Source organism: Oncorhynchus tshawytscha, linkage group LG26, assembly GCF_018296145.1.
Source record: "Oncorhynchus tshawytscha isolate Ot180627B linkage group LG26, Otsh_v2.0, whole genome shotgun sequence".
Taxonomy (NCBI): domain Eukaryota; kingdom Metazoa; phylum Chordata; class Actinopteri; order Salmoniformes; family Salmonidae; genus Oncorhynchus; species Oncorhynchus tshawytscha.
This window is the reverse complement of record NC_056454.1, coordinates 20,629,354-20,648,421: the sequence shown is the minus strand read 5'-3', so window position 1 is coordinate 20,648,421 and position 19,068 is coordinate 20,629,354. Positions and strand designations below refer to the sequence as shown.

The 19,068-nt window shown below is 44.9% G+C and overlaps 1 protein-coding gene across 3 annotated transcripts; it reads right to left on the bottom strand.

Moving 5' to 3' along the window:
• Positions 1 to 814: 814 nt before the first annotated feature.
• On the bottom strand, positions 815 to 17,862 carry gpr161a (G protein-coupled receptor 161a). Of its 3 annotated transcripts, none has more exons than XM_042306861.1 (6): positions 14,395 to 15,139; positions 13,400 to 13,808; positions 8,374 to 9,107; positions 7,464 to 7,571; positions 6,520 to 6,639; positions 815 to 1,656 (listed from the first exon to the last, which is right to left on the bottom strand). In XM_042306861.1, the coding sequence occupies exons 1-6, from the start codon at positions 14,498 to 14,500 to the stop codon at positions 1,379 to 1,381; spliced, it is 1,755 nt and encodes a 584-aa protein (XP_042162795.1). In that variant the 5' UTR covers positions 14,501 to 15,139; the 3' UTR covers positions 815 to 1,378. The 3 variants fall into 3 exon arrangements, with proteins under 3 accessions (XP_042162795.1, XP_042162796.1, XP_024244973.1); XM_042306862.1 differs by lacking the exon at positions 14,395 to 15,139 and adding an exon at positions 14,213 to 14,386; XM_024389205.2 differs by lacking the exon at positions 14,395 to 15,139 and adding an exon at positions 17,610 to 17,862 and having other exon boundaries at positions 816 to 1,656.
• Between the last annotated feature and the right edge of the window lie 1,206 nt (positions 17,863 to 19,068).

Here is a 19,068-nt window from a genome sequence, read left to right as displayed (position 1 = left end):
TGTACATTATCTTATAGGGCATGTTTTCACATGCCGTACTGTGAAATGTTGAAGTATACAGGAAGTTGGTCCTATGCTCCAAAAGCATTACAGCTACTGAGAACAAGGAAGTTCTCCTCCCGGGAATACCTGGCCACGTTCAGTTGGCAAATGTTGTGAAAGGTTGCAGATAGAAATGTCATGAATAGAACTGACATGATACCTTACTTGACATGTCATTGAGGCATGTTTTATATCCGTTATTTTACCAGGTAAGTTGACTAAGAACACGTCCTCATTTACAGCAACGACCTGGGGAATAGTTACAGGGGAAAGGAGGGGGATGAAAGAGCCAATTGTAAAATGGGGATTATTAGGTGACCGTGATCGTTTGAGGGCCAGATTGGGAATTTAGCCAGGACACCGGGGTTAACACCCCTACTCTTACGATAAGTGCCATGGGATCTTTAATGACCTCAGAGAGTCAGGACACCCGTTTAACGTCCCATCCGAAAGACGGCACCCTACACAGGGCAGTGTCCCCAATCACTGCCCTGGGGCATTGGGATATTTTTTAGACCAGAGGAAAGAGTGCCTCTTACTGGCCCTCCAACACCACTTCCAGCAGCATCTGGTCTCCCATCCAGGGACTGACCAGGACCAACCCTGCTTAGCTTCAGAAGCAAGCCAGCAGTGGTATGCAGGGTGGTATGCTGCTGCATGTTCGTTCTACATGAAACATTTCTATATGAACGTTCCACAACGTTGTTCCCGGCTGAACGCACCCCCATCTAAAACTCCACAACAGACGTACAGAGACGTATCTGTTCACAACAGACGTGTTCACAACAGACTTATCTGTTCACAACAGACTTATCTGTTCACAACAGACTTATCTGTTCACAACAGACTTATCTGTTCACTTATCTGTTCACAACAGCAAGAGGCAGTCTTTAAGCATGGAAAGAAAATAAGGAATAAGTGGCTTAAGACATTATCATAGGCATAAACAAAATCTTTCCAATGAAAATACAAACATTGAACCGTCAAGATACAGTAGTTAAGGCTTCCTATTTAACAGAGGTGTATATATAGTACAACTAGCAAGGCACTCAATATATGGCACGCATTTGGTCCAAAAATGTCCTTAGTTTGTATTGCTATTTAAGATTTCAACATATGAAAATTGGCCATTGGGCCCACTTGTAAATGTGAAGTATCTATTCACATGAGAATAGATACAGAGGCATGTACTGTAACTGGCAGAAGCCTTGCATTGTTATAAATGTCTATTTTAAATATATACACTGTGCGTACTGAGTTCAAAGATTATAAAGTATGCAATGCCCAATGTACCATAAACTCTTAGGTACCTAAAAGAAGAAAAGGGATATTTGTTCTATGCATTCTCCCTCTCTTGGTCTTCTCTGTCGTCTTTGACGATCCCTTCATCGATGCTCTCCAGCCTCAGTCTCTGACCGTCAAGGTAACGGGGCCTCTGTGCCCCCCTCGCCGCAGCCGCAAACAACACCCCAGATAGGGGTGTGTCCTCGCCAAAGAGGGTGAGCTTAGCGTCGCTTTCGATGGCCCTGGCCAGGCAGGAGGCGAAGGTGTCCAGAGATTTGTGTATCTCTACTTGGACCTGGACAGTAGAAGGGATGGTGGTGCTCTCTGCAGCTGAGAGGATAGGGAACAGAAATTGAGTTATCGAGTCATCATCCTTGCAGCACTATTACAATGAATGGTGATGAAGACCTGATGCGAAATTGCTCAAATAAATATTGAACACATTTACACATGAGTCTGATTGCTCATATGCCTAAGTGGAACGAATGTACTAGTGACGGGAAGTTGTCTTTTTACTGGCTCAAATCTTTTCAACTCATTCAGTCAAAAGAACAAATCTTTTGACTCATTTCATTAATTCCTTTTCATAATTTTTCATTTCATTAATTCTGTAAACGTAAAAGTCTTGGTTTCATGCATGTTAACATCAGAAGCCTCCTCCCTAAGTTTGTTTTATTCACTGCTTTAGCACACTCCACCAACAATGATGTCCTAGCCGAGTCTGAATCCTGGCTTAGGAAGGTCACCAAAAATTCTGAAAATTCCATCCCCAACTACAACATTTTCCTCCAAGATAGAACTGCCAAAGGGGGCCAAAGTTGCAATCTACTGCAGAGATAGCCTGCAGAGTTCTGTCATGCTATGCAGTTCTGTGCCCAAACAGTTCGAGCTTCTACTTTTAAAAATCCACCTTTCCAGAAATAAGTCTCTCACTGGTGCTGCTTGCTATAGACCACCCTCAGTCCCCAGCTGCGCCCTGGACACCATATTTGAACTAACTGCCCCCCATTTATCTTCAGAGTACTGTTAGGTAACCTAAACTGGGATATGTTTAACACCCCGGCCATCCTACAATCTAAGATAGATGCCCCCAATCTCACACAAATTATCATGGAACCTACCAGGTACAACCCTAAATCCGTAAACACAGGCACCCCCATAGATATCATCGTGACCAACCTGCCCTCTAAATACACCTCTGCTGTCTTCAACCAGGATCTAAGCAATCACTGCTTCACTGCCTGCGTCCGTAATGGGTCCGCGGTCAAACAACCACCCCTCATCACTGTCAAACGCTCCCTAAAACACTTCAGCGAGCAGGCCTTTCTAATCGACCTGGCCCGGGTATCCTGGAAGGATATTGACCTCATTCCGTCAGTTGAGGATGCCTAGTTGTTCTTTAAAAGTGCTTTCCTCGCCATCTTAAATAAGCACGCCCCATTCAAAAAAAATTGAACTAAGAACAGATATAGCCCTTAGTTCACTCCCGACCGGCACAAAAACATCCTGTGGTGTAATACATTAGCATCGAATAGCCCCCGCGATATGCAACTTTTCAGGGAAGACAGGAACCTAAATGCACAGGCAGTTTGAAAAAGCTAGTCTTTGCTTTCCTAACAGAAATTTGTATCCTGCAGCACAAACTCCAAAAAGTTCTGGGACACAGTAAAGTCCATGGAGAATAAGAGCACCTCCTCCCAGCTGCCCACTGCACTGAGGCTAGGAAACACTGTGAACACCGATAAATCTACAATAATCGAGAATTTCAATAAGCATTTTCTACGGCTGGCCATGCTTTACACCTGGCTACCCCTACCCCAGTCAACAGCTCAGCACCCCCCACAGCAACTTGCCCAAGCCTCCCCCATTTCTCCTTCACCCAAATCCAGATAGCTGATGTCCTGAAGGAGCTGCAAAATCTGGACCCCTACAAATCAGCTGGGCTAGACATTCTGGACCATCTCTTTCTAAAATACTCCACCGCAATTGTTGCAACCCCTATTACTAGCCTGTTCAACCTCTCTTTTGTATCATCTGAGATCCCTAAAGATTGGAAGGCTGCTGCGGTCATCCCTTCAAAGGGGGAAACACTATAGACCCAAATCTATCCTACCCTGCCTTTCTAAGGTCTTCGAAAGCCAAGTTAATAAACAGATCACCGACCATTTCGAATCCTACCGTACCTTTTCCGCTATGCAATCTGGTTTCCGAGCTGGTCGTGGGTGCACCTCAGCCAAGCTCAAGGTCCTAAACGATATCATAACCGCCATCGATAAAAGACAATACTGTGCAGCCGTATTCATTGACCTGGCCAGGGCTGTCAATCACTGCATTCTTATCGGCAGACTCAACAGCCTTGGTTTCTCAAATGACTGCCTCGCCTGGTTCACCAACTACTTCTCAGATAGAGTTCAGTGTGTCAAATCGGAGGGCCTGTTGTTTAGACTTCTACAGTCTCTATGGAGGCCACAGGGTTCAATTCTCGGGCCGACTCTTTTTTCTGTACATCAATGATGTCGCTCTTGCTGCTGGTGATTCTCTGATCCACCTCTACGCAGACGACACCATTCTGTATACTTCTGGCCCTTCTTTGGACACTGTGTTAACTAACCTCCAGACAAGCTTCAATGCCATACAACACTCCTTCCGTAGCCTCCAACTGCTCTTAAATGCAAGCAAACTAAAAGCATGCTCTTCAACCGATCGCTACCCGCACCCGCCCGTCTAGCAACACTACTCTGGACGGTTCTGAGTTAGAATATGTGGACAACTACAAATACTTAGGTGTCTGGTTAGACTGTAAACTCTCCTTCCAGACTCACATTAAGCATCTCCAATCCAAAATTAAATCTAGAATCGGCTTCCTATTTTGCAACAAAGCATCCTTCACTCATGCTGCCAAACATACCCTCGTAAAACTGACTATCCTACCGATCCTTGACTTCGGCGATGTCATTTACAAAATAGCCTTCAACACTCTACTCAGCAAATTGGATGTAGTCTATCACAGTGCCATCCGTTTTGTCACCAAAACCCCATATACTACCCACCACTGCGACCTGTATGCTCTCGTTGGCTGGCCCTCGCTTCATATTCGTCGCCAAACCCACTGGCTCCAGGTCATCTATAAGTCTTTGCTAGGTAAAGCCCTGCCTTATCTTAGCTCACTGGTCACCATAACAGCACCCACCCGTAGCACACGCTCCAGCAGGTATATTTCACTGGTCACCCCCAAAGCCAACTCCTCCTTTGGCCGCCTTTCCTTACAGTTCTCTGCTGCCAATGACTGGAATGAATTGCAAAAATCACTGAAGCTGGAGACTAATGTCTCCCTCACTAACTTTAAGCATCAGCTGTCAGAGCAGCTGAAAGATCATTGCACCTGTACATAGCCCATCTGTAAATAGCCCACCCAACTACCTCATCCCCATATTGTTATTTATTTTTTGCTCCTTTGCACCCCAGTATCTCTACTTGCACATTCATCTTCTGCACATCTATCACTCCAGTGTTTAATTGCTAAATTGTCATTATTTCGCCACTATGGCCTATTTATTGCCGTACCTCCCTAATCTTACTACATTTGCACACACTGTATATAGAGTTTTCTATTGTGTTACACTGTTGTTTGTGTCGCACTGCTTTGCTCTGTCTTGGCCAGGTCACAGTTGTAAATGAGAACTTGTTCTCAACTGGCCTACCTGGTTAAATAAAGATGAAATAAATAAAAAATTAATTAAAAAATTGATTCAGTAATGCCCCAAGCACACAGGATCCCCTACCGGCGACCTAAAAACTTGAAAGAATCATGATTCTACAAGCCTCTCGTTCACCATAGGGGCCTTATTGGAGCTGTCCCTTTAAGCCTATTTTTGTGAACTCAGTGGGATACGCTTAATTTTTTGTGCAGTGTGAACACTCCAAAGGAACTCAGACCCCTCAAAAGAGCCCCCAAAGCGAATTGAACTGACAACATCTAGAGAGGTGGTCTCTTTTTTAGGACAATGCGAACGCAAAGCTCCCCAGGTTCCCTTGTCATTATTCCCGCACCACACTAGACTACTGCAACACTGTTTTCCCTGCCATAACCCCTCACACTAGACTACTGCAACAGTTTCCCCTGCATTAACCCCTCGCACTAGACTACTGCAACACTGTTTCCCCTGCCATAACCCCTCACACTAGACTACTGCAACACCATTCCCCCTCCCATAACCCCTCACACTAGACTACTGCTACACCATTTCCCTTCCCATAACCCCTCGCACTAGACTACTGCAACACTGTTTCCCCTGCCATAACCCCTCACACTAGACTACTGCAACACAGTTTCCCCTGCCATAACCCCTCACATTGAGTTTTTAGTTTAGATTATTTGTTTGCAATATGTGATGTATAGGCTAAGAGAGCTTCATAAATTGTTTATTGATTGTGGGTTTTGAATAGGGTGAGAAGACAACATATTTGCTGAGAATCATAAAAAGGGTACAAAATCTCTAGTTCTTAAAGGGGCAGTAGCCTACCTTGGGTGTACAATTTTAAATTACAGCATTATTTATTCAAAAGTCATTATATTGCTATTTGTTCTGTTACCAATCACATTTTCATGTTAATAGTATCTTCTAATTACAATTATTATGGCTCATACTTTGACTAAATGCAATCTATTAGCTTCCAAAATGTAAGTAGGTATATCTTAGCTGTTCAATAACTCATTCTGATTGAATGGCTTGTCCTGATCTTTGTAAAAACTTAGAGTGCATCTTGGAAAAACATAGCAATGTGAATGTAAAGAGGACTCGGCCCACATAACAGTTGAAGTGCACTGGAAAAAAAGTTGAGTCCTCATTCAAAGGCAAAGAGAACTGTGTTCTTTTATATTTTTTTTTACCCCAGAGTTCACTTTAAAGAAGACTGAGATCGGTTTGTTTAAAAGAGGACTATATGTGAAAACACCCTTAGAGACTTAGTAAAAAGTGTGCTTCAAACAATGTACAGTTGCGATTGCTTGGCATACAAATAAAATTATTTATTGATAGCTTTGAATTGAGGTCTAGATGCGACCGCCACCGGACTACTTTGACTCTTGACGGAATACAATTGCTTGACTGCCGCGAGGGAAATAAGCATAATATTGTTCGAACTGCAGCAGCCCCCCAAACGTTTCATTCTCGAGTGAGAACGGACAGGTACCTTTGGAATTCTGCTGTTGCTCGTCTTCAAAGGTGACCGAGCTCCGCCTCTTTACGGCCACGCTTCCAATGTGGGAGGAGCCATCTGTGGAGAAGTTGTCAAGCAGCATCACGTCTGTACCTGTATGGGGAAAGGGGGGGGATTCATGACCTTCAGTATTTTGTAGTGTATTTGTAGTGCAGTATTTCACTAGAGATTAAGGAACCACAAGATGCATAGCAGACAGACACTAAAGAAAATAAATCCTATTGTACTTACAATGTGTGTCTTCTCTAAACGAATCCGAAAGACTCAAAATAGTATTAAATCAGGTAACTCAGTTGATAGAGCAAGGCGCTTGAAATGCCAGGGTTGTGGGTTCGATTCCCACGGGGGACCAGTATGACAAAAAAAAGTATGAAAATAATAAGAGCCTCTTGCTAAATGACAAAAAAAGTAAATGTGAAAAAAAGTGTGTGAATGCCTGTGATGACGCCTGTTGATGCTGCACCAATGAGGAGTATCACACACACATGACAGATGATTACACATGATAATACAGTGCACACACTACCATCTACCCTCTGCCAAGACATGAGCCACAAACCAGGAATCTGGGCTGATCAGAACACAGCTGAGGGATGATGATGATACAACAGAGAACTAGGCTAAACAATATTTATCAGCAATAAAGCCCTAAGGGAGCAGTTTTAAAAGGTACTGGAAGACCAGGGGCGTATTCATTATGTTGCAAAACATTTATTCAACGGAAGCAAATGAAAAAGGGAGGGACCCTGTTTTGTTCTTAAACGGTAAACAGTTTCCACAATGAATATGCCCCAGCTATATCTGTACTGTTCAGTATATTCAGACACTGCATTTCGACTAGGACTTAAAGGTCTTGTTTGAATCGTCTTATGGAAACAGTGTTGTGTCTTTGCCAGCTTTTTGTGTCCGCCACTCACATGAGTCCTGAGTGAAACTGAAGCCGGTGTCTCCAGTGCTGCTGCCGGGGGCCAGGAGCTGCCCTCCTCCCACCAACATGGCCGTCAGGTGAGGGGACATGCCCAGGTCTGCAGGAAGAAACACAACAGCAGGGTCAAATATACAACGCCATACAATTAGGGCTGGCACAATTATGTATAATTGTATAACCAACGGTTATGGATGAAGACAGTGATGAAAATAAAATAACCGTCATAGGTGTTTGTTCCACAATTGGTTGACTGAAGACGGGACAGCCGCCCATTCATGCGTTAGTGTCTCTTTCTGCGGTAACATGGACTCTTACCAACGTGATTCAACTTTTTTTTCTCCTTACTGAAATAAGCAAGGAGTTTTATGTTGCCTAGGAAATGTCCCTTCCCTGCAGTAGCACACATAGAAATATAATGAATAGAACGGCTTGGAAACTCTAGCCCTGGCCATTTGACTGGGAGTTTACCCTCGCAATGGCTGCCTGGTATTGTGACGCAATCATTTCCATGGTAATGTAGAATGTGAATTCAAATGATGTCCGGTTGAATCAACAAATCACAGCACATATTGATGGGTATACTTCCTGCTTTACTCTTATCGGTACACTCGCAATAGCAGCCAGTCCACCCATTAAGCCATCATTGACTTGAATGGGAATGCCCATACGTAATGACTGTCACAGCCCTACATACAACACACCACAACACAATGTAACACAGTCAACTTAACTATTAACACAATAGCAGGGTCAGCCATACAGCACAACAAAGAACACAACAGAAAAAGATTTTATGTTGCACCAGTAAGGTTGTGCTGGTTTTCAGCACACAAAGCCAGTTCAAATCTCATCCATCCTCAGCCTCAACCTAACACTACCAGCACCCTCCCCCTGCTCACCTGTGATGCGGTTGGAGATGCTGAAGAGGCGTGACGTGCGGTGGCGTGTGGCGAAGGACTCCACGCGGTAGTAGCGATCCCCGAAGCACATGCCCAGCAGTTCCTTGCGCACAGTCTTGTTCCACAGGCCGTAGATGAGCGGGTGGCAGACGGCGCTGCAGAAGGACAGCCAAGCCACCAGGGTCTCCAGGCCCTGGGACACGCTGCCCTGACCCCACAGGGCCTCTGTACACACCACCCCCACGTAGGGGCCCCAGGTCACCAGGAAGGTCCCGATCACCACCATAATGGTGACAAAAGCCTTGCACTGGCTCCCAGCATACACTAAACTCCACCGGCTTCCATTGGACGACGTGGACGTAGATGAGTTTTTACGCTGGTCGTTCCTCTGAGCACCCGATGACGTTTCTTCTGAAGACGCGACCACCGTCGTCCCACAATGCACCTTGCGGGCCTTGAGGCGTGCCACGCGGAAGATTACGCCATAGCAGGCCAACATGGCGAGCAGTGGCGGCAGGCTGCACCAGGTGACCCAGAAGGCGGTGTAGGCAGGGGTGCGGTGCCAGGCCGCCACGCATGTCCACTTGAAGCGGTCAAACTCGAAGGAGGACCAGCCGAAGAGGGGTGGCAGGCAGCCTACCAGGGAGTGCAGCCACACATAGGCGATTGCCACCACCGCCCGGTTGCCTGTGATCTTCATGGGGTAGATCATGGGGTACAGTACAGCATAGTACCTGTGGGCACAATGATAATGTCATTATCAAAACCATACATTCTATCAGTGTAAAAAAATATCCAAAAATGATTGTGCACAATATGATAGATCGTGAGGCAATGGAGAGAAAAAAACATCGCAGTTCGGGAATCCTACATACATTTTAACGTGCAAGGAAATTCCACCAAGAAAGTATGTTCCGGGGATGAGCAGCATAACAACCAACCAGCCAGGAAGTGACAGGGATTTTTAGGCTATGGTCACAGAGCCTCCGTGTCTGGCAAAAGTTAGGAGATGCTTAATGGAAGATGGAATTAAAAAAGAATTAAACGTTAAAGGGGAAAGATGGGCTACAACAACCAAGAGCCAACAGGTAGGCCTCTACATAATTTTCTGAATGGAGTCGTTGTTACGATAAGAAAGCGCATGACTGCAGCCTCAACTAGCCTTGCAAGTTAATATTAACTAGCTCCTCCTGGTTTGATGCAGTCAAGACCGGGAGATGTTTCGTATTGCGTCAGACAACAACATTGACGAATACGCTGATACGGTGTGCGAGTTCATTAGAACGTGCGTTGAAGATGTCGTTCCCATAGCAACGATTAAAACATTCCCTAACCAGAAACCGTGGATTGATGGCAGCATTCGTGTGAAACTGAAGGCACGAACCACTGCTTTTAATCAGGGCAAGGTATCTGGTAACATGACTGAATACAAACAGTGCAGCTATTCCCTCCGCAAGGCTATCAAACAAGCTAAGCGCCAGTACAGAGACAAAGTAGAATCTCAATTCAACGGCTCAGACACAAGAGGTATGTGGCAGGGTCTACAGTCAATCACGGACTACAGGAAGAAACCCAGCCCAGTCACGGACCAGGATGTCTTGCTCCCAGGCAGACTAAATAACTTTTTGCCCGCTTTGAGGACAATACAGTGCCACTGACACGGCCTGCAACGGAATCATGCGGTCTCTCCTTCACTGCAGCCGAAGTGAGTAAGACATTTAAACGTGTTAACCCTCGCAAGGCTGCAGGCCCAGACGGCATCCCCAGCCGCGCCCTCAGAGCATGCGCAGACCAGCTGGCCGGTGTGTTTACGGACATATTCAACCAATCCCTATACCAGTCTGCTGTTCCCACATGCTTCAAGAGGGCCACCATTGTTCCTGTTCCCAAGAAAGCTAAGGTAACTGAGCTAAACGACTACCGCCCGTAGCACTCACATCCGTCATCATGAAGTGCTTTGAGAGACTAGTCAAGGACCATATCACCTCCACCCTACCTGACACCCTTGACCCACTCCAATTTGCTTACCGCCCAAATAGGTCCACAGACGATGCAATCTCAACCACACTGCACACTGCCCTAACCCATCTGGACAAGAGGAATACCTATGTGAGAATGCTGTTCATCGACTACAGCTCGGCATTCAACACCATAGTACCCTCCAAGCTCGTCATCAAGCTCGAGACCCTGGGTCTCGACCCCGCCCTGTGCAACTGGGTACTGGACTTCCTGACGGGCCGCCCCAGGTGGTGAGGGTAGGCAACAACATCTCCTCCCCGCTGATCCTCAACACTGGGGCCCCACAAGGGTGCGTTCTGAGCCCCCTCCTGTACTCCCTGTTCACCCACGACTGCGTGGCCATGCACGCCTCCAACTCAATCATCAAGTTTGCGGACGACACAACAGTGGTAGGCTTGATTACCAACAACGACGAGACGGCCTACAGGGAGGAGGTGAGGGCCCTCGGAGTGTGGTGTCAGGAAAATAACCTCACACTCAACGTCAACAAAACTAAGGAGATGATTGTGGACTTCAGGAAACAGCAGAGGGAACACCCCCATCCACATCGATGGAACAGTAGTGGAGAGGGTAGCAAGTTTTAAGTTCCTCGGCATACACATCACAGACAAACTGAATTGGTCCACTCACACAGACAGCATCGTGAGGAAGGCGCAGCAGCGCCTCTTCAACCTCAGGAGGCTGAAGAAATTCGGCTTGTCACCAAAAGCACTCACAAACTTCTACAGATGCACAATCGAGAGCATCCTGGCGGGCTGTATCACCGCCTGGTATGGCAACTGCACCGCCCTCAACCGTAAGGCTCTCCAGAGGGTAGTGAGGTCTGCACAACGCATCACCGGGGGCAAACTACCTGCCCTCCAGGACACCTACACCACCCGATGCTACAGGAAGGCCATAAAGATCATCAAGGACATCAACCACCCGAGCCACTGCCTGTTCACCCCGCTGTCATCCAGAAGGCGAGGTCAGTACAGGTGCATCAAAGCTGGGACCGAGAGACTGAAAAACAGCTTCTATCTCAAGGCCATCAGACTGTTAAACAGCCACCACTAACATTGAGTGGCTACTGCCAACACACTGTCAATGACACTGACTCTACTCCAGCCACTTTATTCATGGGAATTGATGGGAAATGATGTAAATATATCACTAGCCACTTTAAACAATGCTACCTTATATAATGTTACTTACCCTACATTGTTCATCACTCATATGCATACGTTGATACTGTACTCTATATCATCGACTGCATCCTTATGTAATACATGTATCACTAGCCACTTTAACTATGCCACTTGGTTTACATACTTATCTCATATGTATATACTGTACTCGATATCATCTACTGTATCTTGCCTATGCTGCTCTGTACCATCACTCATTCATATATCCTTATGTACATATTCTTTATCCCCTTACACTGTGTATAAGACAGTAGTTTTTTTTGGAATTGTTAGTTAGATTACTTGCTCGTTATTACTGCATTGTCGGAACTAGAAGCACAAGCATTTCGCTACACTCGCATTAACATCTGCTAACCATGTGTATGTGACAAATAAAATTTGATTTGATTTGATTTACTACATATTGGATGTTAAATAACCTATACTGAACAAAAATATAAAAGCAACATGCAACAATTTCATGACTAGGAATACAGATTCGAATCTGTTGGTCACAGATAACTTACAACAAAAGGTAGGGGCATGGATAAGAATCTGGTGTGATCACCATTTACCTCATGCAGCACGACATCTCTCGCAGAGAGTTGATCAGGCTGTTGATTGTGGCCTGTGGAATGTTGTCCCACTCCTCTTCAATGGCTGTGCGAAGTTACTGGATATTGGCGGGCACTGGAACACGCTGTCGTACACTTCGATCCAGAGAATCCCAAACTTGCCCAATGAGTGACATGTCTGTCGAGTATGCAGGCCATGGACATTTTCAGCTTCCGTGTATTGTGTACAGATCCTTCCCGACATTGGGTCATGCATTATCAGATTGAAACATGAGGTGATGGCGCCAGATGAATGGCACGACGATGGGCTGCAGGATCTCATTACTGTATCTCTGTTCATTCTAATTGGAATCGATAAAATGGAATTGTGTTCATTGTCCGTAGCTTATGCCTGCCCATTACATAACCCCACCGCCACCATGGGGCACTGTTCACAGCGTTGACATCAGCAAACTTCTCGCCCACACAACGCCACACACGTGGTCTACGGTTGTGAGGCCGGTTGGAAGTACTGCCAAATTCTCTAAAATGACATTGGAGGTGGTTTATGGTAGCGAAATTAACATTCAATTATCTGGCAACAGCTCTGGTGGACATTCCAGCAGTCAGCATGCCAATTGCACGCTCCCTCAAAACTTGAGACATCTGTGTTAGTGGCCTTTCATTGTCCCCAGCACAATGTGTAATGATCATGGTGTTTAATCAGCTTCTTGATATGCCACACCTGTCAGGTGGATGGATTATTTTGGTAAAGGAGAAATGCTCTCCAACAGGAATCTAAATACATTTGTGCACTACATTTGAAAGAAATAAGCTTTTTGTGTATATGGAAAATTTCAGGGATCTTTTATTTTAGCTCAGGACCAACACTTTACATGTTGCGCTTATATTTTTGTTCAGTGTAGATTTGGCAACTATTAGTCTACTATAGTGCGAGTCAGCTTGTTGCCATCTCTCCCTCCTTCCTGTCTCACTCGCTGACAGTATGGCCCCTCCCCCGCCTGCTAGAGCAGGACCTCTCCCTCCTCTTGTGCTTTATCTGCTGCTTCCCTCACTTGGCTTGGATCGGGCCAGGTCTGGATCTGATCAGGTATATTCAGAACAGGTCTCTATATTTAAAAATATCGGATCCGGGTGGGAAAACCATAGGTCCATTTCGGAACGGGTCCAACTTTTTGGACCAGTGAACACCTCCAGCACAACATCCCCAACAAACATATTGTACCTTGCAAGCAGCCATCCCAGTGTAGGGGTACTATCACTGACCTGTCAATGGCGATGGCCCCCAGGGTGAGCATACTGGCCGAGCTGATGAGCAGGTAGATCAGGGCGGTAAAGTTGCACCACACCACACCAAACACCCACTCCCGCCGTGCTGAGCTCACCGCCACAAAGGGCAACACCAGCACTGACAGCAGCAGGTTGGACAGGGTCAGGCTGAACACAAACTTGTTGCTGGGTGTGAGGAGGTAGGGCCTGCGGTACAGAGTGGCCACGATGAGGAAGTTGCCCAGGCAGGCCAGGAGGGCGATGGTGACGATGAACACTGACTCCAGCACCACCGGGCCCCCACCAGCGTCCCACGCAGCTGTGGCGTTTCCCGCAGTGGAGACATTCCCGCTAGCATTCATGGTGAGGTGCTGGGCTGCCGGAGGAGACAGGGCATACCAGGGGACTAGAAGGAGGGGAGAGGATAGGGTTAGAATGAACTGCACACAACCACAGGCTTGGAGTTGAGGTTAGTTGGGGCTGAAGCCTCAAGGGTTCAAATGTAGTTTAGCATTTTATCCTCTAATGGTTAGGTTAGGACACACACAAACACACTCTCCCCCTTGCTCTCATTGTTTAGCTAGTGCGTAAGCTATGCACATTGTATATGTATGGGGAAGAAGAGAAGCCAGATTAGTTCACTAAACTGACATGTTAGGTCATTTGTCAATCTAATTACACAAATGTGCCCGACGCAGCAGCACAATATACTGTAGTCTAGTTTGATTTATTCAGGTTTCAACGTTTTATTGTCACATGCACAGCTTACAGCAGGTGTGAAACAGTGAAATGCTTAGCCTGACGACTCACACTAAATTCTTCAGCTGCTCTGTCGTTCGCTACATACTTCAGTCTGAGACTGCCATCCTTGAAGTCGTTTGTTGTTAAGACGAGGGACATTGTACAATTGTAAGTCATCAGCGATTGGAGTGTCTCTAACCAATCAGAGTATCAAAGCCAATAAAACATTTTCAAACCACCACTTTACCCACGCGTGTTCTGTCTCTGGCCCAACCCATCGGATTCTGGACCAATCAGACGGACCGGAATGTGTTTACATTCGGTGAAGGGTGTGCAGGTATTCAGATCCAGACTCATTGCAGAGAAGAAACTAATGTCTGTGGCGTAGCATTTGGCCAGAGAAAGGAGTCTGGGCAGCCAGGCAATAAAATGCTTACTTGTGAGCTCATCCCAACAGAGCAGTAATAATACATGAAAAAAAACATGAGAGATACAAAAAGAATTGTGAGAATGCAGTTATATACAGGTCAGTGCCAGTACTATTATTAGAATGTGCAGGGGTAATGGAGTGATTGAGGTAGTTATGTACATGTAAACAGGGGTAATGGAGTGATTGAGGTAGTTATGTACATGTAAACAGGGGTAATGGAGTGATTGAGGTAGTTATGTACATGTAAACAGGGGTAATGGAGTGATTGAGGTAGTTATGTACATGTAAACAGGGGTAATGGAGTGATTGAGGTAGTTATGTACATGTTAACAGGGGTAATGGAGTGATTGAGGTAGTTATGTACATGTAAACAGGGGTAATGGAGTGATTGAGGTAGTTATGTACATGTAAACAGGGGTAAAAAGTGACTGGTAGCCAGATAAATATGAATGATAATAATAATCAATATAGCAGCAGCATAAGTGGATGTGTGCATGGTGATGAGTGTGTGTGTGTACACTGAGTTTACAAAACATTAAAGATAACTGCTCTTTCCATGACAGACTGACCAGATGAAAGCTATGATCCCTTATTGATGTCACCTGTTACATACACTTCAATCAGTGTAGATGACGGGTAGAAGACAGGTTACAGAAGGATTTTTAAGCCTTGAGACATGATTGTGTGATTCAGAGGGTGAATGGGCAAGACAAAAAATCCAAGTGCCTTTGAACTGGGTATGGTAGGTGCCAGACGCACCGGTTTGTGTCAAGAACTGCAACGCTGCTGGGTTATTCACACAACAGTTTCCCGTGTGAATCAAGAATGTTATACCACTCAAAGGACATGCAGCCAACTTGACAACTTTGAGAAGCATTGGAGTCAACATGGCCAGCATCCCTGTGCAACGCTTGACACCTTGTAGAGTTCTGGGGGGGGACACTCAATATTAGGAAGGTGTTCCTAATGTTTGGCATACTAAGTGTCAGTGTAGGTGTGTGTCTGCGTGGGTAAATACCTGTGGATGAACATTGAGTCAGTGCTGATGGTCTGTGGGTGAGGGAGGCAGTAGTTATTCATAGCTATTCAACAGTCTTTGGCAATTTTGGGATGGCTGGGAGCTCTCCCCCAGTGATGCTATCAGGCTGTGGTTTCTTACATTAATGGGATAATATGGCATGGCAACACAGCCAGACAGCAAAGACAACAAGATAAGGATTTGATCCCTTGAGTCCAGACCACTGGTCCAGACCAGAGATCCAGACTTGCGCAGCTGGAATGCAGAATAAACTTCCACACCCTGTGGAATGGATGAAACTGTTTTCCTTCATTCTGTGACCTAAAAATAATACCTAGTTATCAAATCAAATTGTATGGCTATATACAGGGAGTGCCAACAGGAGTCGATGTAGTTAAATGTATAGCTAACTGTATTGCGCTTTTACTCTGTCTGAATTCTTAAGTTACTTTTGTACGTGTTGCATTAGCTAGGCTTACAATTTACAGAGTAAGCTAGGCTTACAATTTACAGAGTAAGCTACAGCCTAATAATGGACTAAAGGAGACCAACGTTACTCCTTATAGTCCAAGGACATAACATGTTCTGTTTAGAGGCGAAATTACCCTGGCAGCAAAATACTCAATCTAAACATGAATCGATTGTCAATTGCGGTACAGTTCTAGAAACATAAAGCCACCTACTTCGATACCACATCAAAATAATTCCACAAATGCAAATTATACAATTAACCGGTTAACACTGTTGAAGTCGACTGTGTTTTCAGTGTCAACACGTTTGTGGCGTCTGTCTTCCATTTACACACAGGTTTTCGGAGACAGATGGGCAATGAACACAGGCAGTTGATTCTGTCTTCCGTAAACAAACGCTGAAACATGGCCATGTGGGAACCCTAACCCTATAAAATGTGTGTAGTTAATTTAACCTTTTGTTTTGAAAATGATTCAACGCCGATGTACGGTACCTTCCTTATGTTACCAAAACCGTACGGAGCGCCGAGGCTATTAAAAAAACTCGCATGGCCCGAAGATACTATCACAGATCGAACAATGAGCCAGATGTTTCACCCAATGTATAAAGCTGAAGTTTGGAGAAATCTGAAACATCCGGTTGGCGATTCCACTCACAACCATATATGGTGATGAGAGGAAGCCGAGTGGCTGGCAGTGGGGGGAAAAATGGGGAGAGATTTCAGCCGACATTCTGCTCATCAATGAAACGTTTGAGAATCAATAAAGTTGTCTGGTCCCAAAAAATTGAATATGTTACGAACAGGGTCGCCTACCTTTTGTAGGCTTTAGCCTTTGCCAAAACATTTTTTTAAATTATTTTAGGAATGCAAGGGCGAATCGAGTTGAGTTACTGCAGATATGCACTTCAGAGTAGGCGTTCCCTAACGGAAATACATGCTAGAACGCACCAATAGGATCTCAATAGCTTGTTCTGCCCACTGACTCATTTGCTCCCATTGGAAATGACAGGTTTACGGTCCATCTTGGGTTAGTTCTAAAACATCTTTGATACTATTGGCAATAGGCACTAAAGATAATTAGCGTTTATGAATTAGAAAGCTGCAGCCTAGTTATTTTACTGTCAACAAAACTCTGACAAACAGCTCAGGTCACCCCTTCAAATATTAAACCCAAACTTTCCAGATGTACTACTTTTACAACATTTGCTGTCAAGAAAGGGTCGTTCAGTTGTTTTTGGAGTTTGTAAAATAATTATTTATACAGACAGCACTGGGGGAGGGGTTAACGTAGACACACAAAAAAAACACGAGTTTCGCATGATTGACACAGACACCGTTCACTCACTGTTACAAATGACAACATACATACGCTTCAATAACCTATAAAGGTCTAGCTAGCTACTTACATAATTTCTGCTATTTAAAGATTTTGAATACCGTCGTCCCCCTTTGACCCTGTTTCTAGCTAGCTTCTATTAACTCGCTAGCTAAAACTTTCTCCATTGTCCTGGCAGACTCCCCACCTCCACTACTATTGTCTTCTCACCTCTAGAACAGCGTTGAGGACCGTCATCTCCCACGAACTGGCAACGAAAGTTGTGTTCATTGCACTACAACTTTAATTCAACGTAGAAATAGTTGTTGAATTTTCCCCATTTCATAGTTATCCTAAAGTCTGTCAGTTCTCGGTTTCAATGGCGTCCTCCACTAGCCCTCCACTGACTGAACTCAGTCTTCTCTGTCCTTGCTGGCGGGTCCCCCTTCTCAGTATGTGGGTGGTCTGTTATGGGTGTTACTTGAGTTAGTTCGTTCTTAGATAGTTTTTATGCAAGACAGTTGCATTTGCTTTCACGTTCAACATGATACAAATAGCCTACGTCGACGAGTGAAACTATATGTTTGTTGCTGTAATAAAAATAGGCTAACTAGTGGATAAGGCTATGTCTACACATTTGGTTAGTTTCGTTAACGTTTAAATCTGTATGAATGACATTTGTGTAGTAAGTACGCCTAATACATTATCACAGCATATTAGCTACAGTGCATTCGGAAAGCATTCAGACCTCTTGACTTTTTACAAAATGTGTTACCTTATTCTAAAATGGATTAAATAGTTTTTTCCCCTCATCAATCTACACACAATACCCAATACTGGTGAAGCAAAATCAGGTTTTTGGACATTTTTGCAAATGTATTAAAAATAAAACCCTGAAATATCACATTTGTATTTGTATTTACGATGGATCCTCATTAGCTGCTGCAAAGGCAGCAGCTACTCTTCCTGGGGTCTGGAAGAATTAAGGCAGTTATACAAATACATTACAATACATTCATTGCGGAATTCATAACACACTAAGTGTGTGCCCTCAGGCCCATACTCAACTACCACAAAATCCATGTGTGTGTATAGTGCGTATGTTATTGTGTGTGTATGCATGTGTCTGTGCCTATGTTTGTGTTACTTCACAGTCCCCACTGTTCCATAAGGTGTATTTTTACCTGCTTTTAAAATCTGATTCTACAGCTTGCATCAGTTATCTGATGTGGAATAGAGTTCCATGTAGTCATGGCTCTGTGTCGTACTGTGCGCCTCCCATAGTCTGTTCTGGACTTGGGGACTGTGAAGAGACCTCTGGTGGCATGTACTGTGGGGTATGCATGGGTGTCTGAGTTGTGTGTTAGTATTTAAACAGACAGCTCTGGACCTTCAGCTTGTCAACACCTCTTACGAAAACAAGTAATGATGATGTCAATCTCTCTTCCACTTTGAGCCATGAGAGATTGACATGCATGTCATTCATGTTAGCTCTACCGGGGACTTTTAAGGGCCAGCCGTGCTGCCCTGTTCTGAGGCAACTGCAATTTTCCCAAGTCCTTCTTTGTGGCACCTGACCACACCACTGAACATTAGTCCAGGTGTGACAAGACTAGGACCTGCCCTGTTGATAGTGTTGTTAAGAATGCAGAATAACGCTTTATTATGGACAGACTTCTCCCCATCTTAA